This window comes from Aythya fuligula, chromosome 18 (genome assembly GCF_009819795.1).
Source record: "Aythya fuligula isolate bAytFul2 chromosome 18, bAytFul2.pri, whole genome shotgun sequence".
Classification (NCBI taxonomy): domain Eukaryota; kingdom Metazoa; phylum Chordata; class Aves; order Anseriformes; family Anatidae; genus Aythya; species Aythya fuligula.
In genome coordinates this window covers 6,949,495-6,973,954 of record NC_045576.1, presented here as the reverse complement: position 1 = coordinate 6,973,954, position 24,460 = coordinate 6,949,495, and the positions used below count along the sequence as shown (strand labels likewise).

Sequence of the window (24,460 nt, the reverse complement as noted above, 5' to 3'; positions counted from 1 at the left end):
CCGGGGCTCTCGGCTATGTGCAGAGGCTGCAAAGCAAAACGCTCCCCGTGCCAAAACAGCAAGGGGAATGGGATAGCCTTGCTTCAGTTACTGATTAACCCGGCTGGTTGCATGTGTGGGAGCACACCTTAGCTTAACTTTTTGGGTCTTGTGAATACAGTGTCTAGTGAAATATTTGGAGTGGTTCTAAAACATAATCGTGGGTTGCTGCTGAGTTATCTGCTGTCCTGGTTCTGATGTTCTCAAGTGCTTGCTGTGTTTTGGCAGCTGACCCCTTAAATTCTGAAGCGTAGCATAATAATAATCTAATTCCTGTTGTTGTTCCCATAGTCATGTAGGTTGGTGGCTGCTCTGAACGTGAGACAGGCTCTGTAAGTGCTTCCTGACAGCCTGACACGGCGTTTGGGGCACGGTGTTGCAGCTCCTAGCGCTGGTTAGTAGCAGGGGGTCTTTCGCTACAGCTCTGCTTTGAGTCTTGTTTTCAGTGTGCAAACTAATGTTGTTAGCAATTATTTCTTCTTGGATCCTGTCTGCTTGGTCTGTGCAGTTCATGAGTAGAAACATCCCCTGCCTGTGCAGAGCTGCAAACTCTGCAATAAGCTGTGCTTTTCCGTATTTTACCATATAAGTGAAAAAACACAGCCTGATGGATGTGCCAGAGTTGGTGATTGCTGGGATATTAACTTGTGTTTGTCATGTTCCAAGCACTATGATGTGCTTGGCAGACTTCAAAAAAAAACAAAAAAACACAATAAAGTGAAGCCCATCTACAAATAAAGATAACTCACTTCATTATAAGAAAACAAAAGAGCAGGTGAGTGAGTTTGTCTTTTATTTTATATATATATATATATAAAAGCCTTTTATATACAGAGGGGGACTGAACGTTTTTCAAGTTCAGTACTTGTAAGCTTTGCTGCATAAAGGCTGCAGTTCCAGTTCTTCCTGCAACAAAGGCTCCCTAACCCATGGTTTGCTCAGCCACCAGCTGAAGAGCAGCCAAGGTCCTGGAGCTCTTCCTCCTCAGAAAGGGGAGCTCTTCAGAGCTTCTCTGGTATTTCTTAAACACAGAGTGAGCTAGTTTCTGGGCTTGTCTGTATTCAGACTGACCAATGGGCTCTGGGAAGTGTTTCCATATAAGCTAGAGCAAAGCCACATCCTTAATGCTTTCCCTCTGTTTGCCAACATAAACTACTCATTAGCAAGCATGGCTGGATTTCTTACTGTGCTGTGGGAGCTTGGGATGTTTCTCCACCCCTTGGGACCTGAAATTGCTCCCATTCCTCCTCTCTATACACTGCAGTGTAACCTAACCCGGCTGGGTGGGAAGGCAGAAATATGATTTGTGAGGCAAAAATCCTAATTTTGTTGTTTATCTTCCAATGGCTTTATTTCCCTGGGTTTCCTGGAGGCCAGACTTGCAGCAGTATAGAAAAGAAACACAAACAGTGTAGTTTCCAAGTTCTTTGGGGAAAGAGATTTTGACCGGGGCTCCTGTAAAAGCTTAAAGGTAGGTGGAGGTGTCAGTGCCTGGGACAGCGAGCTTGCTCCTGTCCTTCGTGCTGTGCCTAATGTGGCTCCTGGAGGGCTTTTTCCCTCCTCCTCACCCAGCAGTGCTGTGCAGCAGCACCAGGTCTGCTCCTGGAGCTCCTTACCCATGTGCCTGCAGCACCTGCAGGCAAGTATGATGCAAGTTTTTTGCTATTTACCATCTACCCAACTGGGTGACCTTGAGGCTTGTCAAGGAAAACAAGTGCTGTGTGAGCTCAGCTGCCTCCTGAGCAGAAAACAACTACTTGCAAGGAGCATGCTGTAACTCCCAGACTCGGTTATTAAGGAACTGAACTGCAAAGCAACTACTTGTGCTAAAGACACTTCTTTGCAAGCAGCTTCCAGCTCTCTGACACGGCAAATGTGTTCACTTCTGGAATTGCTTCAAAATAGCCCGATCTGAGCTCGCCTCTGACCCTGTCTGCCTGCTAGCTGTGAGCTGCAGCTCTGCGGTGCCTGCGCACGAGGAGTGCTATGACCGTGCCCTGCGGTTGGCCACGTGGTGCCCAGGGCTTGGTGGCCTCTGATTTTGTCACCGACTGTCCATGCCGATGTGAACAGTAAGTGGCACGGCTGGCAGTGTCCTGGTGCTGGCCTCGCTGGCACCGTGGCTGCAGGGCAGGCCTGAGCATCGGCCCCAGAAACGGTCCCCAAGAAGAGCGTTGTGTGCTCCCTCCCGGTTACTGCTGTTCTGCCTTGGCAAATTGAGCTACCTCATCTCAAGGCAGAGACTTCTCAAGAGGGCTAATTATGTCACGCTTATTACCTGCAGCATGACAAATGCCACGAGCTGTTTCTGGAGGTGTAGAGCAGCGCTTCTCAAACCAGGGGCTGCAGCACCCTGCTGTGTGCTGCAGAGGTGGTGCTGAGTCCACCCCAGCTCCCATCAGCACAGAGCTGCCTTTGTCCCTGGGCTGGAGGTTTAAGGGGGGCTCTTGCCGTGGGCTGTCCCAGCAGGTGGCTCTGTTGGAGGGCCTGTGGCACCAGGCAGCAGGGGTTAGCAGCTTGCACAGACAGCGTTTCACACTAGAGATGTTACCAGGGACTTCTCTGGATGATTAGGTCTCATCCCTGCTCTTTCTGGAGTGGTTACCTTAGGAGTTTCCAAGTGACGTTTGTGGCAGCAACCAGCATAGCAGCATGGTGCCACTTCACACTTCTGTTTTTTTGGCTGTGTGAAGAAGAATGAGAGCTGCCTTGCAGCCCGGAGCTAAAAGCACCCTGATGAGTATAGGAGCAAGGTGCCAAATGGTTTGGTGGTTTTGTTCTGAACTCTGCAGCTGATGTGCTGGCCCCATCCATGCTGAAGGTGGGGGGATTGTACTTCTGCTCCTAACGCTGCAGGCTGGGATGTTTTCTTCTGCAAAGGGACGCTCCGTGCTTTGAACCTGCAGCGAGGACTGATGAGCCTGTGATAGCCCAGCAGGGAGAAGCAGCCCAGGGAGCGATGGGCTGCAGCTTCAAAGTACTGGGAAAGAGCCTTTTTTATATTGGTTTCTTTGGAGGATCAAATTATCTGTCTGCTGAAGTCTTTTAATGTTAAGACTTCCAGAGCATTAGCAATGACCTGTGAAAAGGAGCGCTTGGATCTAGACCCTGTGCGTGGTGATGAGGGCTGGCACGTCCATTACGGCCAATTAACGTGACAGGTAGCGGAGTGTAAACAGCCCTGCCTCCTCCCAGCCTGGCTCCAGCCACACGCTGCCCCTCTCCTCTCCTCAGCAGGGCGCATCAGCGTGGGCTTCCCACCCACCGCACAAAGCAGCCCTTCCCAGCCTCTGCTCATGTGGGTCAGTGTCAACAGCCCAAAGGCTGAAGCTCAGGCGTGCAGTCCGACCCTGCTGTCCATGAATTGCACGGCTGTATGAGATCCTTATGTTACCCTACAGAGGCTGGCAGCACGCTGCAGCACATGCATGGCTTGCCAGAGCCTGGGCCCAGCTTTCCAGGATGCTGTCCTGCACTCCATGCTAGATTTAGATCTCAAGAACAAATCTGCAACAGAAATCCCTTGCAATGCCCACAGCAGGAGCACGTGAAGTTTTGCCTTAAATGGGGCTTCAAGAATCAGACTGGAGTAACTGAATGGCCGGGTGGAGCTATTGCAGCGAACAAACTGAGGGGTGGCCCTGAAGCAGCTTCTTATTTGAGCAGCTTAGTAAAACAGCCATCCTCTGCACTCTGATGTTGAGCCCTCTGAGAGGTGTCAAACCCCCAGCTATTTGGGGAAACGTGCAGCTCTTTGCACGTCGCAGCAGGAGGCGTGGGGCTGCCCCAAGCCTTGTGCTCGGCCACAGCTGCGTGGGCGAGAGTCGGCAGCTTCCTCGTGGGTGCCGGCGCAGCGGCGTGGTCTGATGTAGTGTTGTGGCATTTTCCTCTACGTAGTTTGTCCCCTTCCCAGTCAGATCGAGGGATGTGTCGGCACCTCCCAGCCTCTGCCCGAGCGCTGAAAGGGAAATAGGCTGGGGGAGGAACCTGTGCTGCAGTTATAGCCAATGTCAAGTAAATACGCAACCGTTTGTATGGGAGTGGTGTGCTTCTAGATTCGTTGGTGAGAAACGCCTCACGCCCTTCTTCCTTACCTGGTGATTAGAAGAGCGCTCCCACTGCAGTGGCTGCTTCCATAGAGGTGAGTGCCTGGGACTTTCTCCATGGTGGATGGGTGATGGTAAGTGGTGTTTTCTCTGAGCCTGGCACACTTCCATGTGGCACCTCTTCCCTTCCAGCTCTGCTGGGGGACTTTTCCTGTGCTTCTGCTGGGAAGAAACTGGAAGAGGAGGGTGCAGGGACACCAGGCTTTCATCTGTCCCATGGCTAATGGATTCGGCTTGGCCGAAGGGTGCAGGGGAGGGACACGATCCTGGTGAGGGAAGTGCACGAGGCACTTCTTATTTGTGGTGGTGTTTGTGGTGGTTCTGGCTCCTGCCAGTTGAATCGCCCAGTGGGGGGAGGCTTGGATCATCTCATCTTCCCTGCTGGCTCTGGAGCGGTGTGTGGGAGTCCATCAGAGGTGTTGGTGATTTGGCCGTGGTGCGAGCGAATTTTAACTGGGAAATTTTAGCCCATGGAAATCACCAGCTTCTGGCTCCTGCTTCTGGTCGGGGTGGCTGCGTGAAGGCAGGCTGTGCTTACTCATCTGGCTTCAATGCGGCCACACAATTGCCTCTCTCGAGGAAGGGAGTTCATTAGTTACTGTGAAGTGGCCTCAGATCTTCGGGCAGCAGGTGCTTCTATAGAGCAAACTGTTGCTGAATATTCAGCAGTCGCTGTACGAGCGCCTGGCCTGCTGCCTGTGGAGCACTTGGAGACATCTTGAGCATCCAGTTAAAGTGCAAAGGACTTGCTGCTTTAGTGCTACCCACAGTGTTGTTGTGTTGGTGCTGTTTTATTTTTTTAACGTGAATATTTCAAGATAATAAGCGCAACAATTTCATCTCTTTTGACTCAGCTGAGGAAGAAGGGAGCTGCCCAGGAGAACAAGAAGCGCAGTGATTCATATTTAGGGTGTCAGATCTGCTTTCTCCTACTGGTTTCAGGTTATGCATGTGCACTCGGAGCAAGTGACTCAGGACAGAGGTGTCTCCTAAACTTTAACATACTGCTTAGGTTCACACCAGCTCTTTTAAGGCTACCTGAATAATGTTGGGTCTTGGCAAGCTCTAATTTGGGACATGAAATCCTGTAGGTACCTACACATGAAGGAGTAAATTGAGACCGTAAGTGGTGCGTTTGGCCTCTTTTTTTTTTTTTTTTTAAGGAGGAGTTTTGTTCCCTTAGCACAAGCTGTTTACAGACCACACCTAGCCAGCAGCACTGAAACTAGGTGCTGTGAGAACCTGTGATCGCTGAACAATTGCCCCTTTAAATAAATGTCTTGCAGCCTTAGTCAGCAAAGCGTGGATGCCGGTGTATTGTTGGTAGTGACATGCCCCGCTTGTGACTTCTCATACTAGAGGCTTTCTTAACCTGTTGTACTTGCTTTAAAGATTATTCTTCTGCTGGTAATTTAGGCCACAGAAGGAAAACTTCCTATGGCCGCGTACCTGTGTAACGGGGACAGCTGCACTTAAGGCTGGTTTCACCAAGCAAGCCTTGGTGCTGCCCACGTCCCCTGCTTTACAGGATTTCTGTGCACATCGGAGAGATCCTCATGCCTGGAAACACCACGTTATTACTGGTGGTTCTTTGTCTTGATCTCCGAGTGCTTAATAGCTGAGCACATAGATTGTACCCACAGAAAATGATCACGTAGGCTTCAGCCCAACAGTGGCTGTTTCTGGTCCATGTTGTGCACGGCTTGCTGAAGCAAGGACCTCAAGCACCTAGATGTAAATCAGCTGGAGCTGAGCCTTCCTGGCAGGGCTGCGTTTTGTCATGCTGCTCACTTTGGAAGGTCTGGGTGTGTGCCCAAGCAGAGGCCCTCAGTGCTTTGGCTGCCAGGTACTCGGAGAGGGCCGGTACTAGGAGGAGGTACGAGGAGGACTGGCTTCCAGGAGGGCTTCCAAGGCAGGCAGTGAGGCATTTCACTGGCTGTAAAGCAGGTGTTCGGGCTTAGATGGGTCACTGCCTCAAATAACTTTTTTTTTTTTTTTTTTCCATGGGGCTCAGAAGTGAATGTTTAGGAGCAGAACGATAAGGCTTTGAAAAAGAAAGGATGGTACTAACCGGCATGGGGACGCTGTGATCTGTGCTGTAGCTATGGTTCACAACTCTAACACCAGTCAATACATGATGGCTAGGTTGGCAGAAAGTGACAGGGAAGAAAAGTGAGCCTTTGGTCTTTATAGATGACACTGCACATTTAACTGCTAATGGACTTCTTTTTTTTTTTTTTTTTTTTTTTTTTTAAGAGCATCTAGGATGCTATTATTAGAAAAAGCAAGCGTGATGGTACCTACAGGGAACGAGAACAGTCTTTTGTGCTCTTTTTGACCTTTACTTCCTTGTGTTAATTTGTTTAATACCAGTGAGATTTGTCTGCTGTAAAGACTCCAGAAAAGATGTGCTGATGGGGAGGGAGGGCTGTGCAGGAGTCCTTTCTTTCTCTCCTCCCTTGATTTGCAGACCCGTACTTCAGGGATCTGCTGTGTGCTCCGTGCCTCTCTGCCCATCTTGGATCAGATTTTTACCAGCTGGTGCAATTCCATAATGGCAGTCAGGGCTTAATTGCATTAATTTTTTAAAGAGAAATGGGAGCTCTGTGCCTCTGGGGCTTAGCACAAAGCAGAACACTTAAGGGAAATGTTAGAGTAAATAAACTCTCCTGGATACTGCTGAAACATCTCAATTGCTCTTAACAATCTTTACTTTTCCAATACCTATTAAAAAGGTCTTACTGCTTGTGCAGTTTGTCAATCCCCAGGCACTTTGCAAAGAATTGTGATTGCCCCTTCTCACTTCTGAGGGTGCGAGGTGCAGGTCAGAAGATGTGCTGAAGAGCAGCAGGAGCAGGGCGGTCGGCAGCCAAGCTGCCAGCTCCCTGCGGAGGAAGGCTCGTGCCCACGCCAAAGGTGTGGTGGTGGCTCAGAGCTGGAAATTTGACTGCATGAGGCAATGACGCTCCAGGAAATACCATGTGGATAGACCAAGAGTAAAACCCTTTGGACGTGTCTTGGAATGGTACTAAGGCTGACCCTGAAAAGGGGGAGAAAGCGTGTGTACGTGGGCTCAGCCCTGTACGGTGCTGGAGTGTCTCACTGGTGTCACTGTGTACCTGAAAGACCTGTTGAGAAGTCAGCTAGAAAAGCATCCAGATATTTGCTCTGGGTGCCTGTCTGGAGATCCAAACACTGCAGGTAAAGCTGTCCTTTTGGCTGCTCAGATGTTCATTAGTTAATTAGGCTTCTTGAGCAAGTGAGGTTGCTCTGGAATTTCTTAATCATCAGTGTGCTAGGAGTTTTCACAGTCATACAAATATTTCAGGAAAACATGAAAAATGAGACCTGCATTTCAGTAGCAGTTGTTGCAGATCTCAGAAAGCTGCAGCCTCTGGCTGACTCCTCCCGTGCTGAGGTGGAAAAAACACTAAGAAAAATTGGTGTCACTGGCGCTGAGTACCACAAGTGCTGTAACAGGGGTTTTAATCCCCGTGGCACTAGCATGGGGGTGCTCAGAGGCTGCAGGGGACTGCCTGAAGCCATGGCACCGCCAGCAGCCCCTCTGTAACAGCGTCCCAGCAAGCGTGCTTGCCAGGAGGGCAGCTGGTGCTGCCGGTGGTGCCAGGCTGCTGCTGCCATGGGATTCCTCAGAAGGAGCAGGGCAGGAGGACAGTTGGACCTAAATACGGGCTATTTCTGTGAATGAAATGCTTCGTTACTTGTGCCAGTAAACTAAGCCTTAACTTGCAGTAGTTCAGCGGTGGGGCTGCCTGTGGAGCGAGCAGGTGAGCTTTGGAGCGGGGCTCAGAGTCAGAGCATTTGCGTGAGTTGCTGCCGAGCCCTGAGCGAGTTGTCTCGCTGGATGGGAACTGCCAAAGCAGTACTGTGCTGCCATGTATCAGACAGAGGACAGAGCAAAATGTTAGGCTTTATTTTTTCAATTAAGATTTTTCTGTTTGTCCCTCAAGGAGAAGAAAACACAAAGCAGCTTGTCCTGACTATTGTGAATGTTCATGGGGCAAGAAGGGGAGGGAGGGAACGAGCAGCAACAGGGAAGTGTTGCAGCAATAAGGATGACGTCTTACTTTAGCTGGTACTTAATTAAGACTGGTTCCAGGAAGAAGGAACAGATGGCTTTGTGCTCTTTGGGGCTTTTGGGGGCTTTTCCTTAACACTACCCACTGCCCTCCTGCCGCTCTCTCGTGTCTTTGATTCCTGGTAAGTCTTGGTTGGTGGTGGCAATGTTTTAACACCTGCTGACTTCCCCCCCCTTCCAAAATACAGATTTTTGCCCACCTGTGAAGACAGAGTAAGGTGCTACACTTATCTGGGTTGCTTTTGTTTAATTGATAATACACGAAGGGTGAAGTAACTGAGAGTTGGTCCTGCGGTAAGCTTCTTACAAAGGATGCTTCTTCTCAGATTAAAAACCCTTTGAGGATATTTATTAACTCTGCGTTTTGACAGTGAATTAGGCCAAAATTGACTGCATGTTATAACTGGGTCTTGCATCTCTCCTGTGGAAGAGACAGCAAGTCGGGGCAGTGTTCAAACCCTATGTGGAAGGTGCAAGCTGCCCTAGGGGCTTGCAGGATCTGGCCTTTGAAAAGCAGGTCAAGCTTTTTGTTTTATTGCTTTAATACCACTCATGCTTATTAGGGCATCCAGAGGGTGGGTTACTGCTTCCCCTGTATCCTCTTAGCTGCCTCGGGGGATGATCTGAATTGCTTCCCAATTCTTCTTTTGCCAGGGTGGTGAAATCCAGGACTGCGCCTACCTGGACAGCGAAGGTGCCTACAGCGAGTCGGAGCTCTTTCCTGATGACGACACGATGACGCTAGCACAGCAAGAGGTTCACCATGAGTCTGACATGGACAGTGCCATCGAGAGTGCCCAGAGCTCGGAGGCCTCCGACGTGTGTCGGATTGAGGAGAAGGACGGTGTGCTTGGTGGCTTGTTCCTGCCTGGTGACAAGTGAGTGGTGGTTTTGCCCCATGGCAGCTCTGTTGTGAGGCATTTGTAAAAGAACCAGGGCAGAAGAAGCCTTTATTTGACTAATCCTTCCAGAAGGAGGCTGAGGATGCCTGAGGGATTTAGAAACTTGATATCCTTTTAAAATATAAGGGTGATAGATGTCCAGAGCCTCTAAGTGGCTTAGACAGTCTCAGCCCTGGCTTCTTTTGGTGTGTTCTGTGAACACTCATGGAACTTCTGTGTCGTGTGTTGAAGTGAAAATGTTGGGCTGTCCATTTCCAGAAAGGATCACTTTTTTGTCATCCCCCCAGACTTAGGATCTTCTGTGTTACTGCCCTTTACGTGCTGGAGTTGAACCAAATACTTTCCACAACATAGCACAATGTGGAGGATGTTGCTTTAGCCTTTTGTATGTCTGGGTATCCGAAGGTACGGGCACTGCTGACCTGCTTTGTGACTCCATGTACCAAATTAATTCTGTATTTCTAATTTTCCATGGTCATTAGTGTTCAACAGTAACCAGCATTTAACACAGGGTGTCCTGCCATGTGCGTGTGTAACCGTAGCTTGCTGTTAACACAAGAGTGTCTCAGTAATCCTAACTTGACTCTTTACAGGTATGTACCCAGGGATGCTGTTAAACGCTGACTTGTAGGGGAAGGGACCCAATCTGGTTTAATCCTGCTTGCCACAGAGCTAATGGAGTAGCACAGGACAGAGCTCTCCTGGGCTTGCTTTACAAGCCTCTGCCCTTTCTTCATTATTTTTGGCTTGTCCTCTTGGTTTGTGCCTCTTGAGCTTCTTTCCTTGCTTGGGCAGTTGTCCTCTCTCCTGGGCCTAATTGGGTGCTCTCCTTTTCCTTTCAGCCTCATTCCTGCTCTCCTGAGTTCCTCAGCTAGCTGAGATCTGGCCTTCTCCCACATGCCCTAGCAGCTCCAGAGACTTTGCTAAGCTAACTCCAGTTTTCATCATCTCTTTATCAAACTTTTCTTACTTTGCCATTCCCAGTTCTCTCTAAGCACCTACCCTTGCAGTGGCTCACTTTTACCCATATTGCTTTTGAAATGAGTATCTTTCCTCCAAACTGCATAATTCAGGGGGGAATTCGTAATTGTGAATGAGGATGGGATGGAACTTTGTACATCCTGTACAATTCCCATCTGGGTAAGCTGGGAAGTACTAAAAGCTGCACTGCTCCTACTAAAAAATCTTGCTTTATCCTTCAAGGCCTACTTAGCTTTGGTAAATTTGGGAAGCTTCGTGCTCTTGTGTTAGAAGTAACGAGAGAGGTTTCTGCCTTGGCTAAACCCAGATACCTTCTTGTTGCAGAAGCAGGTGGGTTGTGCATCAGTTGTGTGTCAGCACTTGGCAAAGTCCTGCTCTGAAGAACAGAAAGTAGCTTTAAAAACACACACACACTCTGAAAGCTTCCTTTAGAAACTGTTAGAATGAGAAAACCAGCTGCTTTTAGCAACTCCCTTGAAAATGACTGAGCAACTCCTAGAAAGTTTCCAGTCTGAGGCTGGCTACGAATTCAGGATGCATCCTGGCCATGGCCTGTTTCAACCCAAGCAGCTTAGAGTTTGGCAGAGCTTGTCAATGAGAAGTTCTAAGCGACACTGCCAAGCCCAGCGGTGGTGACTGACTGTAGCGTAGCTGCCATAAGAGAAATAAGAAAGGATAATTGTAAGACTTAGCCAAGCATTAGGGAAAACAGGCTGCTGAACCACAGTCTGTTAGCAAGTGGTACTGTTCAAGGACTGTCTGTGCAGGAATGTGGATTTTATTGACAGTTATATGTTATCATCCCAACTGAGGCCTCGTCGTCAGCCTCCAACCTTGGTGGAAGTGTTATGAGGAGCGTCTTCCTAAATTGGTTTAGTGCAACAACACTGAGATGAAAACACAGCAGTTGTAATTACGCAGATTGTAGTTGCCCAAAATCTTCATCAATGCATAGTACGCCTGTGGCACAGCAGCTCTTTATGAATAGATGATAGTGTGATGTGTCAAGCTTCTCACTAAGCCGTCTCCTAGCCAAGGAACCTTGTTAGATGAAAGTCTGTTCTATTTCTAGATGAGCATTCCTATCTTTCATGATCTTCATCCTTTGATAATGTGCCAGGCTTGACTTGCTATAGTTTCTGTTAGCATAAGTTAGGTAAATGAGGTGCAGGTTTAAATGGATCTCCTCAAAACAGGAGCAACAAAAGAGCATACATGTGTAATGCTGGCTGGCTTCCTCTTCTACTAATTGCTTTTGAAGGGAGGAGATATACAAATAATGTTTGTGCCAACCACCAAAGCAACGTGGTTGAGGCTCTTGTTTACAGCTCCCCAGCACAGCATTATAGGAAGAGGAATCTCCCTGTTCCCAGAAAGTGCAGGGCACTGTTAGGAGGCTCAAGGCAGGTTCAGAAAAGACACCAAGGAGATGATATCCGTGAGCTGCTGGAGGTCAGTCTCAGCTGGGAGCTACTGTCCCTGCAGCAGGCATGTTGGTTGTGGTGTGTTGGTCGTGGTGTGCTCTGCCAGCTGCTTTGGGCTGCCTGGCTCTGCTGATCCTTGCACAGGTTTGTGTACCTGCATGGCTGCTCTCACTCTTAGGTTGTGGTCCTGCCATTCCCTACCTGTTTGGCGCTATCTTGGGTAATTCTGTGGTAACAAAGCAGCCGATTCTTGGGGTTCGTATCTCCTCTGAAAGATGCATTTTGTCATGATGGAAGGAAGGGCTGGGATCCAGCCTTGGGTAGGCAACATCTCTGGTTTTTGTGACTCTCATTCCCAGCTCGTCTGGCACGTAGTGAGCTGAAAGTGTTTCTGGCCACACAAAAGAGAGTGGCTGAAGTTCATGGGGTGGGAGAGAGGGTTTATGGAGATTACTGGGAACTGGTTGTGGAATACAGCAGCTGCCTCAGTCTTGTACGCATCCCTTTCACTGCCCCATGCATTTCGGAGATGTCTGCACAGTTCCTGCATCGGCTGAAGGCCCATGAGCAGCAGCCTTCACCATGTGGAAATGGTGGCTGAGGATTGCCAAGCTGTACTATTAAACTGCAGTGGCTGGTGTCGATACAAACCCATCTCACAGGTAGCTCGTTTGTAGGTTCTCATGCATTTGTCTTTTAAGTCACCATGAAAAATGGACATCAGGTACATTTGTCACTTCAGTTGTTAAGTGGACTACAACTTCAAATGAGGGGACAAACTAAAAAGGTGGAAGGCTCCATGTGAGGTGAGATGCTATCAAAGTTGGCCCTCCAGACGTTTTGACCTCTTGTTTCAGGTCAAGTCCTCACAACCCTTCTGCAGCATCCGACCTCTCCACTTACTCCACTGCCTCTCTGATCAGTAATGAAGAACAGTTTGAAGACTATGGGGAAGGAGATGATGTGGATTTCACTCCCAGTAGCCCATGCCCTGATGATGAGACCAGAACCAACGCCTACTCTGACCTTGGCTCATCTGTATCTTCCAGGTTGCTCCTTATTCGTTAACAAGTTTTTTCACTTCTTTTTGTTCTTCTCTGAGCCTGGGTGACCATAACAGAATTTCCAGTGGTAACACAGACTTGCCTTAAAAGCAAACTATTAGTTCATTTTCTGCCCTCCGATTGACAAATTACTTGATTATCAGAGTTACTGTAAATACATTGTTTCTGGTTGCTGCTGTTGGGTTCTGCTGAAATAACTGTGCTGCTCTGCTTGTAGAGTTTTCTTCCGATTGCAAGCAGCAGATATCACAGTTAGGGGTTAGTACTGGAAGTTACCTGCTGTAAGTCAGATACCAGCTTAGTGCTATGCACGAGCCTTGGTGCAATGGAGAGAAGATCTGCGAGAGAGCTGTTTCTCCTTAGCGTTTTAATACTGCAAATCCTTAATATTATCTTGTAAGATGAAGTTCTATATATACAGACAGGCTGGTGTGAAACAAGCATCCGTATTGACTTTGAATGTCTTGGAGAACATAAGCAAGTAGTTGCTGTCTGTTAGGAGCTGGAAATGCCACCACAGTCCACCAGTTCCTGGATGCAACCACACTCAGTAGCTTTTATGTCCTATGACCAAGCCAGTTGCTGATTTAAAATCCTTCTCCAAGCAAGGGAGTGGGTGAGCAGGGTTGGGGAAGAGCCAAGCATGTTGAAGACTAGGATTTGTCTGCTCGAATCACTAGTGCATGAAGGTCTTGTGCTTGATTGCTGACAAGCTCACTGCATCCCACTGTTCCACATGCAACCCTGGCGTGCCACCCTGTGTTTCATGGACCTCCACGATCTAGCCTCACTGCTGCTATCACGATGCATGCAGAGCCAGCATCCCTCTGTGCTGCCCTTTCATGATAATGGCTTGTGTCCTGAATCCTTCCTTTCCTCAAGCTTATGTAGTCCTTTCCATTCCTGGGGCTCTGTGCATTTCATGCCACAATTGGTCTTTTTTTTTTATGTATATTTCAGTTTATTTTCCCTTTATCATGCCAAGAGCTACTGTTATCTCCTCTTTAGACCTATGTCCACCTCTCCCTACCTCCTCATTCCAGGGTTCCCTCTGCCCTACCATCTGTGGGATTTCATGTGATTTCTTCCTGCCAGACCACTCTATTTTTATCTTCCTGCCTTTCTCCTGGACGAGGGAGCCTTCAGGTTGCATGCCACGCAGGGGCAAGATAGGCAAGAAGAGAGAGGGGGACACTGCTGAGGTGAACATACTGCTGTAGCTGCTTTTGCTACGTGCATCATGTGGGCTCTGTGCATCTTGCGCTGTTCCTCCAGTTGCCCAAACTGGTTCTTTGCATTGATACCCAGAACGTGTCTTCTGGAAAGCCTGAATTCAGGCAGGTAGAATTGCCCTTAAACGAGCATTCCTCATCATCACCTCTAAGACAGATGGGCCGTGGTGAGAGGTGGTTCCCCACGTCCCTCATCTGTGATTCTGACACACAGTCAAGAGGCAAAACCTGCTCAGGGTTGGTTACTATAGCCAGTAATCTCTCTCCTTTCCTGCAAACAGTGCTGGCCAAACACCCCGAAAAATGAGGCATGTTTATAACAGCGAGTTACTGGATGTTTACTGCTCACAGTGCTGCAAAAAGATAAATCTGCTCAACGATTTGGAAGCCAGGCTGAAAAACTTGAAAGCAAACAGGTAAGCAGCCTATTGCACTGCTTTTAGCAATGCTCCCTTGAAATACAACCATCTATTGGCAGGAGGGGAGGAAGAAAAGCTGTCTGCTTCCCTGTGTCCCGTTCAGTCTTACACACATTGTGTTTCTCTTGCAAAACTGTAAGAAATTCAGACCTTGACATCTTGCGTGAACAAAAGTGCTGTTCCTCATTAAGTAATAAGTATTTTCCTGTCTTGAGTGTATTAATGCTGTCTATGCCTTAAATATTTCAACCAATGGGCTCTTTGATGACAGAGTGAGAGTGATATTTCCGGGATTTTTTCCCAGGAAGTGGGGTCTGCAGTACTGCTTAGGTGATCGTAACTCTGCACTATGTTTATCTCCAGGAAGAAGTGATCTTGGCAGATCCTTAACTAATGTGTATAACTTTACATATACCTCTCATGAAGCCATTGGTCAGCAGAAGTGCTTCAGTCGTGTGGGGTTTTTTTCCTCCTAAAGAGAACTTGAAATAATGATGAATCCCAGGGCAGAAGTGTCTTTGAGGGTTGTTTGTAATTTCAGTTTTCCTTACATTCCTATCCCTGTTACTCCAACCACTTCTAAGCTGTGCTGAGCACTTGGAAGGAATCCTGCACTTCCAACAATCAGCTGGGTTTTTTGAAGGAGATTATTCGGTGAGCTTCTAGCTCCCTCTAGAAACTGAATATAAATCCCGCCTGTCTACGTAGTCCTTGGCTCAGAGCACAGTGCTCAGAGCTGCTGCTTTTGATGACACAGTAGCATCATACTTGATAGGAACAGTGTTCCTGCCCTAGCAAGGACTCTGCTAAAACCCAGACCATGCCTGGCTAGACTTTTGGTAGTTTTATGAGTGAGGTTGTACATACCTGGCTGAAAGAGGGTGGTGCTCTGATACGGAGCTGTGCGTCTGTGCGCCTAGAGATGTGGCATCTTGTCAAGAGATGCAGCTGGATATTTTGATTTGGTTCTAGTGCTCTTGTCTGGAATCTGGTCCCTCCTTTGGATAATACCAGTCTTTAGATGCAAAAGAAAACTAAAAATTGAGAACATCTCAGTTTCTGTGCTGAGCTGGGAAGCATTATGATGAAGGATAAGCTATCTGTTTATAAAATCATCTGAAATTTGGAAATCCCATAAACATCCATCACTAACTCAATGTTCTTTTGTGATGTTTCTAATGTTAGCTTCACTCTGATTTACACTGACAAATTTCTGCTAAATATAACAGTACTTGCAGATTGACATATTAATGATCACAGTAACTAGTGGCTCCACTCATCTTCACATTGTTAATAACTGCAGATTTTGATTAAGTTGTCTAAGAACACTGTTCACGGAACCTTTTTATTTTTTTCTACTAAGAAATCAATATTATGTTTCATTGTGCAATTCAGTTGAAGATTAAACTGAGATTGAATTCAACACTGATCAAATAAGTGTTTAATTCCTATATCATGCCTTCTGTATCTTTGTAGCCCTAACAGGAAAATATCAAGCACAGCTTTTGGAAGGTAAGTGTCTTTAACTTTTTTTTTCTTCTGAATACTTGTGGAATCAACTGTAACAATTCCATAAATGGGAGCAGGGGGAGAGAGGAGGAATAAATTTGGTGAAGCAAAATAAGCTTTCAAGGAAAGGGTCCTATATTTGGGTAGCAGTGTTACAGAATAGAGAAGTTCTAGTTTTGGAGCAGGTCCCTGAACTGGAAAGAGCTCTGCTGAGAAGAACACAGATAGTTGCTTGGTTGTCTGCCAGTTGTTTTCCTTTAAATTGTTATTCCATCATTCCAGCTACTGCTTCTTTCACCCTGGTAGTACAGGACTTTTTGTTGGTTTTGTTGCTAAAATGCGGAGGATAGCAAGAGCATGGCTTTGAAAAGGACCTACAGAGTTGTGGTCTTCCTTTGGCTTAGTAAACCAGCCCTGGACTGGGTAGGGCTGTAAGTTTCAAGAATATTTTAGATGCTCTCTAGTATTATGTATTCTGTATTGGGAACTGAGATTCAGATTTCTTTTTTTTTTGTTCTCCTGTTCTTTTAAAGAAGCTCTTACTGTATGAAAATTTCTAGATTAGATGTACCAACCAGTGCACAGTGGTGACCTTTGAATTTCTAGTAAAGCAAATGTAACTTGGTATGTAGTGTGAATAAAGTTAAGTAGGTTTAAGACAATGCTAATGCTGGTGACAGGTCCTATCAAAAGGAACAGAGAGCTCACACTCTGGAACTAATGTCATTGGTTGTGCTCAGTATGACTTCATTTATCTACCAGTCTCTTGTAAGAGTTGTGCTTAAGCAGTTGTAATTGTCATTGAAATGATAGCACAAATTTTAGCACTGGATGTTGTAAGTGCAAAGCCAGGCTATAAGACAGCACCTACACTCCTTTTCCTCCTTCCTCAACTAAAATAATTATCCTTCTGATTTTCCAGGCAGCTCTTCCACAATAGCAACTTCAGCAGCAGTAATGGCAGCACAGAAGACCTGTTCAGAGACAGTATAGACTCCTGCGATAATGATATAACTGAAAAGGTAAGAAGCTGTGTGTATTGCAATTAATGTACCTAACCAAATCCTGCTGGAGATGTATATCAATTGAGGAAGCTGTCTTGCTCACAGTTACCAGTGATACGAAGTAGTTCATTCGAAATGTCTAAGCTATTCCATTAATATTAAAACTGCTTCACAAAAATGAAGGAGCTATGGAAGTACAGATCTAGGGGCATTGTATTGGTACCTCTTTACTGAGTATTTGCATTGATCACCTGGAAGGGAAGTATGCCCTCTTAAATGGTTACCATAGCCAAATGTCAATTAGAAAAGATGCAGGAGTGTATGAAGAGATTCAGACTCTCAGTTCTTATTCTCCACTCTCCTTTCCAGGTAACGTATCTAGAAAAAAAGGTTACAGAATTGGAGAACGATAGCCTGACAAATGGTGACCTGAAGAGCAAACTGAAACAAGAGAACACGCAGCTAGTTCACAGGTAATGAAGCACAGAACCAGTTCTCTATCATGTCACAGCAGTGCTAGAACAAAGTTGGAGGGAAAGAACATCTCTACCTGTAAAATGTGACCGAGTTTTCTGCCTTGATACTGATAGAACAAAGCAAGGCTTCATGTGAGAAGTCCAAGTGGAATAGGGCTGCCTTACTGAATTTTCAGCAAGTAGAGGAAACTCTCTAGTGCAGAGAGATGTTACTAACTTGTACAGAACAAGCTCTTTTGTTATAAGGCGGGTTACCATTAGGTTTTATAACGTGCATAGCAAGAACAGGAGGCTGGTTGTTGCTGGGGGAATAGACAGACTTCTTGAGACTGAAAATGAAGGAATTATAGATGAACTGATACTACTTAATTCTTTGCATGTTGGGAATATTAAATACCAAGAGAGCTACTGGGAGAGGTTAAATGTTGAGGAAGATGGTGAAGTAGAATGGAATAAAGAAGTGAGGAGGGAAGCAGGCAATGAAGTTGCATGCATTTTTTTATTTTTAAATACACATGAATCTGTTACTGAAATGAGACTTGGCTTCCTTAGAGTTCATGAGCTGGAAGAATTATTGAAGGACCAAGAGACATCAGCAGAACAGACCCTGGAAGAAGAGATAAAGAGACATCGAGAAGCATATACCAAGTATGAAAAAGAGAAAGGCACGGAAATTGAACTGCTAAACACAAGGTAAGAAACATCTTGGTCCCACCCAGGACAGAGTACATTTATATTCTCTTCCTCTTTCTTCTGTATGTAAATGTAGGCTGATCACACCCAGACAGCGCACAGGTGGTTACAGGGTAATAGTTCTACAGAGTAGCCATGCGGTTGCATGTCTAATACCCTTTTTGCCCAGTCATAGCGGGTGGTTTACTTTTATACACATGCCCCATGTAGACAGCTTAGCTGGTTACGTGGCGTGGATTCAAGGAGGGAGTTGTAGCTAGCTGTACCAGACATTTGTATCTGTATTATTTTCTTTATACTTGATTCTTTTTAGATACCAGTTGTGATGAATATAAGAAATTGCATGTCAGCATAGCGTTTTTGGCCCTAAAAACAAACAAACAAAAAGGAACCCCATAACTCGTGATAAAAATGCCAGGATTAGAAAGGTTTTCTTTATTGGTCCTTCTGTCAACTGCAAGCAAAATTGCTTTTTAGAGCATGTTGTTTTGCATGTCTGTATTCTTGAAGAGACATTTGCTGTAAGACTTGTATTATCGATACAGGGTTCAGCAACTGGAAGACGAAAATGGTGAGCTGAAAAGCACTGTCACACGACTGAAATCGCAAACAGAGAGATTAGATGAGGTAACAAAACTCTCGAGTGCTGATTGAGTCCTTGATGTCATGTGCAAATTGACAGCAGCTTGATTTGTGTAAAGGCAAACTCATATAGTGATTGGCTCCGGTCTTCTAACTGGCCTTCCCTAAATGAGAATATTAACGGATTGGAGCATTGGTCACTGTTAGTGGCAGAAATGCCCTGAGACACATGCCAGTTTACCTGTCTATATGTAATATAAATGTGCTTATAGATTGGTGTTGTAAAACTGAGGATGGCTCATGCACTTGTAAGCTAGCTGTGAAGTTCCCCATTTATTCCAGGAGAGGCAACGCATGTCAGACAGGTTGGAGGACACTAGTCTGCGACTGAAGGATGAGATGGATTTGTACAAGAGAATGATGGATAAGCTGCGGCAGAACAGACTGGAATTTAACAAGGAGAGGGAAGCCACGCAGGAGGTAAGCGTGAGGCAGGTTGTAAGATGAGGCAATTGTGCTTAATCTGCATGGAAAGCATCTGAAAAAGTATAGACAGACAGGATGAACACTGAAAGTACAACATCCAGTGAATATATTACTGGATTGTATTTCTATGAGGGGATACCCATAGGGCGTTGAATGTTGCAAGAATACTTAATAAAGGAGAATCCCAAAGGGTTTACAATTCTTTGAGAACTTGGAGCCTTGAGTGCATACCATAAGACTGCTTTACTAAGCTTGCAAGGAGAATTACGCCTCTCAGATGCCAAGCTTGGATGTCAGAGCCTCTTCCAGCTCTGAAGCAGTGTGGGTGATTTGCCCTTCCACAGAAGGCAAGAGGCTGTATTTAGGAGTGTCTGGCCTCGACCAGGCTTACACAGTGCTCTTGTCACAGTGCAAAGGTGCAGCAAAGGGATGGCTGCTGCCAGGGAGGGCTGGTTATGCAGAGACTGGAGAGACATGACCTTATTTTATATCTGCAGCTCATTGAGGACTTGCGGAAGGAACTGGAGCACCTGCAGCTCTACAAGCTGGAATGTGAGCGTCCTGGACGTGGGAGAAGTTCCTCATCCAGTGTGAGTGAATTCAATGCCAAAACCAGAGAGGTGGAAATGGAGCATGAAATAAAACGGCTGAAGCAGGTGAGCGGGGAAGGGCCTCACAGTCTGTGGGTGAGTCCCAGTGAACTGTGCAGGACTGCTCTGAAAAAGGCCTATAGCTGCACATCCTAGTACATTGCTTCTAGGTTTTTGTATCCCCTCCTGCTTCATCTTTAAGCACAGGATGTGCATGGCATTCATCTAGGATTTATTTGCACGGGTGATAAAGTTGTACACCTAGGAAACACCTGCAGTTCAGGTGGGGACAACTTGCCACTGGTAAGAGAGTTGTGAGCTTGCGTCCTTACTGTATCTCATCGACACTAGCTGTGATTTTTTTTTTTAACAAATCCTTGTAGGAATAACTTAAAATCAATGCTTTTTTCTTCCTTAAATAGGAGAATCAGAAACTTCGTGACCAAAATGATGATCTTAATGGACAGATTCTTAGTCTGAGTCTTTATGAAGCTAAAAATCTCTTTGCAACACAAACAAAAGCCCAGTCTTTGGCTGCTGAAATTGATTCTGCATCAAGAGATGAGGTAATATACCTTTTCATTAAGTACTAAATCCAAAAATCTATTTTTTTCAATTTAATTAACGGTCAACGTGAAATTGTCTGAAGTTGACAAGAGAACAACAGAAAAATGTGTTTTGTTAGGAGTTCAAAGAGTATTAGAAGACTGTTTTAAATTAACAGTGGTTTTAGGGACTCCTTTTAACATAACTCTTCCATTTCTCCCTCTCACAATTGGAATTACTAGAATCTCAGTGAACTGTTTTACTATGGATTTATTTTAACATCTTCTATCTTACAGGGGACTGTGGTATTATGGCATTAACTTCACATAGACATTGCTGTAGCTAGTTAATTAAATCTTCTCTCTCCATTCTAAAATTAGTTCTAAGTTACTTCAGTAACAAGTTTTCACTTAGATCTAAATTTGCCCTGTAATAGAGCTGAATTCTTGCAGAAGTAGGCAGTGTGCAAGTAATGATCTGGTAATGCTTTCAAAGATGTTGTAGGAGACTGTTTGCATGTGGGCTGCATCAAGCTGGTACAGCTTCCTTTAAGCTGCCGGACAGATCAGGAGATCAGGCCAACAGAAATGTAAGAGTTCCCAGAGAAAACGACGAATTGGGGATGAAAGAGTTTAAAATGAATTGTTTGCTTTTTATGCTTTTTTTTTTTTTTTTTTTTTCTGGACAGAACGTCCCATTTCTTCTTTAAGAGGAAACTTTCTTACCCAGTTTTTACTGAAATGGCCCTGTTAGCCTTAGCCCCTGGATGGTCCCCTTAAAGTGAATTACATACTCAAATTTCTTGCTGCACTTGAAGAAAGGGAGTTTAATTGTTGCACTCTAATTGAGTAAAAGCAAATTGGGTTTTGCTATTGTCAAGGCATCTTTATTTCTCCTCCAGAGTCTCATGGCTCTGGCTCATGCAGAGAATAGCCAGCACTCCTCTAAAGGAGCAGCGTGCCTCACAGCTGTGGCCCAGGCTTAGTAAACCTCCCAGACCAGCATAACTCTTTCCCATTGTGCTGGTTTTCCTGTCTAATCAAAGTGAAGGTGAGAGGCTGCAGGTTCAGTGTGGGACTGCCTTGCAGGCTAATGGAAATGGGCACCTGAATCACATTAGCTTTAGGAGGATCTGGGGTTTTGACACTTCTGGGTAGCTTTGGCAGCTTGATATTAAACACGCTGTGTATAAAAAAGCAAGCTGTTTTCAACTTGGAAATATTAAAGGGCCTTTCACAGCTCAAAGGTCTAGTGGAACACAATATGTATTTAATGTAGAACATGAAATATTCAGTGGGTTGCGCTTGAGGAGTATGTGTAGCTATGGTTTGTTGGGTTTTGTGTTTTTTTGATGGCTTTTAAAAAAAAAAAAGTGTACGATACAAAGGGAGCTCCTGTTGTTCTCAGCCCAAAACACAGCAATCCATGTTCTGCTCAGCAACCTTCCATGCAAATCTACTGAAATCTGAAGCAAGCTGGGTACCATGCATTCTTGCATTGAGATGAGTTCTTGCTCATCCGTGGTGTGGGTACAGGATGGATTGGTGTGCTAGATGTGGAATTTGTGTTTCAAATGACCTGCCAAAAGATTCCTGGTGGTGACTGCTTACCGCCTTCCTCAATAATAAAGGTCTTTCATATGCAAATCCTTTCTAACAGAGATAAATGGAGGAGGCAGGGGTAGAGTATCTGTCATATAAGGTAATGATAAGGTAATGGTGATCTTGAGCAGGCACTTGTCTCTTGCCTTGCTAAATTCATGCCATTATGTAAACTAGTTACAGTGCTGGAGGAGTAACTTTGAAATGTGTTTCAGCTCATGGAAGCCCTTAAAGAACAGGAAGAGATAAATTACAGATTGCGACAGTATATGGACAAGATCATTTTGGCAATCCTAGATCACAACCCATCTATCTTGGAAATAAAGAATTGAAGAGAACACAAAAAGGAAAAGCAGCAACTGCCTGATATCTCTGCACATGCCACTGGATCTAAACAACACTGATACTGTAAATCTATAAATATATATATACACTACGTGTGAGTGTGGGTGCGCGGGTGTGTTTATATGATGTTTGGTACACTGTTATTTGTCGTTGAATTGGCTTGGTTAGATTTTTTCCATGCACTTTCAATACCTGTGACAAGATAGTTACTGTATATTAATGTAATAACAATATAACTGGATCATGCTGTTTTAGATACTGGACAAAATGATTCTACCTCTAGTTGTAAAGGTAAAAAAGACAATGGAAACATATGGATGTGACCCTAACTTTAGGAGCAGGAATTGTTCTTTCGTTCTTCCAGGAATTTGGGTACCACAAACCGATCAACATACCCAGGTTCAGTTCCTGACTGGTGCTGACTGTGTAATTTCCTATTCAATTTAGCTTTATTACTTAAACCACACATGGGAAAAGAAAATTTGGGGAAAAGGGGAGACACAAAGTGTGTGAAAGAAGTGGAAGACACTGCTGAATTGTTGCTATCTATGTAAAATCACCATCCACTTGTTTGCCATTGTCAGCACAAAGTGCTTTTTATAGAAGATCACTCTGGAGCCTGTTTTGGGATGTTCTGAGCCAACCCACTCTTTAGTGTGTGTGCACGCATGTGTATGTTTTATGCCAGGGTCCCTGTAGCATTGAGGCTAAGAAGCTCTTCAAATCTATTCCCCTATTTTCAGGGGTTTATTATGGGCCATTGATATGAATTCTGGGATCCTACACCTTAATTTTAAAGATTTCACTGAAGAAATATGCCAATTCTTAACCAAAAAAAAAAAAAAAAAAGGAAAAAAAAGAAAAAAAGGAAAAATTGCATGAAATAGCCCACTTCTTGGGGAGGAGGAGCTGGCCTTGAAATCAGGTGATAAGTTGCTTTCCAGACACTGCACTCTGGAGTGACTGAGTGACCTTTTGTGGGCAAGCTGTAGGGAGGACCATCTCCATCCTAACACAGCGCTGCAGAGAAGTGTGCCATGGAGTGACTTCTACCTCTAGGGCAGTAAAAAGCAAAAGAGCTTGGTCTTGCAGAAGTTACCAATCCAGACTGAGTACACATGTGCGTATCTGAGGCTCTGAATAGGGAATACATCCTGATTTACTGAGCAGTTGTGCAGGTGCTTAACTTTAAATGCGTACTGTGACTGCTCGTAGAAGTCAGTGGGACAGAACAAAAGCTTTAAAGTTGAGTGTGTGCTAAAATGCTGCCTTAAAGAGGGGTGGACTTCAACACGTGCCTGTGTTTTCCTTAGCTGGATCTGTGTACTGTAGGGCTAGGCCCTTTTTAATTAATAATTATTGCAGCTTATATAAAAGAAGCTGATGAAATTGGCTGATAGTTGAATGCTTAAAAATATAAATTATTCCATGCATATTTTTAAGTAAAAATTTCACACTTCAAATTCCTTTAGATTGATGCCAACTGACACAGAAAAATAGGCCCAAGTATCTGGCTTTTTCCCAGTGTGTAGAGATGTTTCCTCTATTGAATACACTCCCCAGAAGAATGTTACAGTAGCAATGACTGTGCTTTTCTGTGTATTTCTTGCTGTTGGCACTGTCTCGCCCCTAGTATTCTCTTGATGTATCTTGGTGTGTATATGTGATGCATTTTTCGGGATTTGAATACATATGGTATGTATTCAGTTACGGATGTAAATATATATACATATATTTTTCTGCAGTCTCTGTGCTCTTGCCTTCAGTGATATGTTACTGGAGTGATGAAAAGGGAGGGGGGGGGAATGTTGAAATCAGGCTTTGTTGAAGGCAAGAAAATAAAATAAATTTGTTTCTATGTATCTGCATTAGGCAGGTGTAAAGTAACTGGAAAGCCAGAAGGGACCAGAGGGATAATCATGGGACGCAACATCCCAGCATGCGCAGGTGTCGATAGGACTTCAGTGCACTGGGAGAAACGTTAGTCTTGTTCAAACAATAATGTCTTAGGGCTGGATTCCTGAGGCTATAGGGTAATCAGGAGGAAGGGATTTAAGGACAAGTCCTTTACCAGCTGGGGACAGTATGAAATGTTCTGTGCTAAATTGCAGCAGCTTCTGTTTGTGGAGGAACAGGTGGAATGCCAAGGACACCCCCCCACGTAGGCACTGTTCCCGCTACTGCTGCTTCTGGATGTGCCACCCAGCAGGTAGGAGAGAAATGGTTAAACCAGCCTGGCGCTACCTACAGATCCCTGCCAAAAGGACTCTTCACCTGCAATTCAGTGATGACAACTCTATCTGAATGGTGATGTCAGTGGGTTGTGCCAAGGACTTTGCTCTTTTTGTAGGCCGCTGAGAAC

At 45.3% G+C, this 24,460-nt stretch overlaps 1 protein-coding gene across 4 annotated transcripts in view; it reads left to right on the top strand.

Moving 5' to 3' along the window:
- The window catches only part of RAB11FIP4 (RAB11 family interacting protein 4), a 116,295-nt gene extending 92,453 nt beyond the window's left edge, over positions 1-23,842 (top strand). For 3 of the 4 annotated variants that reach the window (XM_032199495.1, XM_032199497.1, XM_032199499.1), the window contains 12 exons: positions 8,899-9,122; positions 12,409-12,600; positions 14,129-14,263; positions 15,743-15,778; positions 16,698-16,797; positions 17,149-17,252; positions 17,808-17,948; positions 18,494-18,575; positions 18,873-19,010; positions 19,514-19,672; positions 20,029-20,172; positions 21,969-23,842. In XM_032199495.1, the coding sequence (XP_032055386.1) occupies positions 8,899-9,122; positions 12,409-12,600; positions 14,129-14,263; positions 15,743-15,778; positions 16,698-16,797; positions 17,149-17,252; positions 17,808-17,948; positions 18,494-18,575; positions 18,873-19,010; positions 19,514-19,672; positions 20,029-20,172; positions 21,969-22,085 (1,572 nt within the window). In that variant the 3' untranslated portion in view covers positions 22,086-23,842. The remainder of the gene's footprint in view (positions 1-8,898; positions 9,123-12,408; positions 12,601-14,128; positions 14,264-15,742; positions 15,779-16,697; positions 16,798-17,148; positions 17,253-17,807; positions 17,949-18,493; positions 18,576-18,872; positions 19,011-19,513; positions 19,673-20,028; positions 20,173-21,968) is intronic. The other variant, XM_032199498.1, reaches the window with a different exon arrangement.
- The last annotated feature ends 618 nt before the right edge of the window (positions 23,843-24,460 follow it).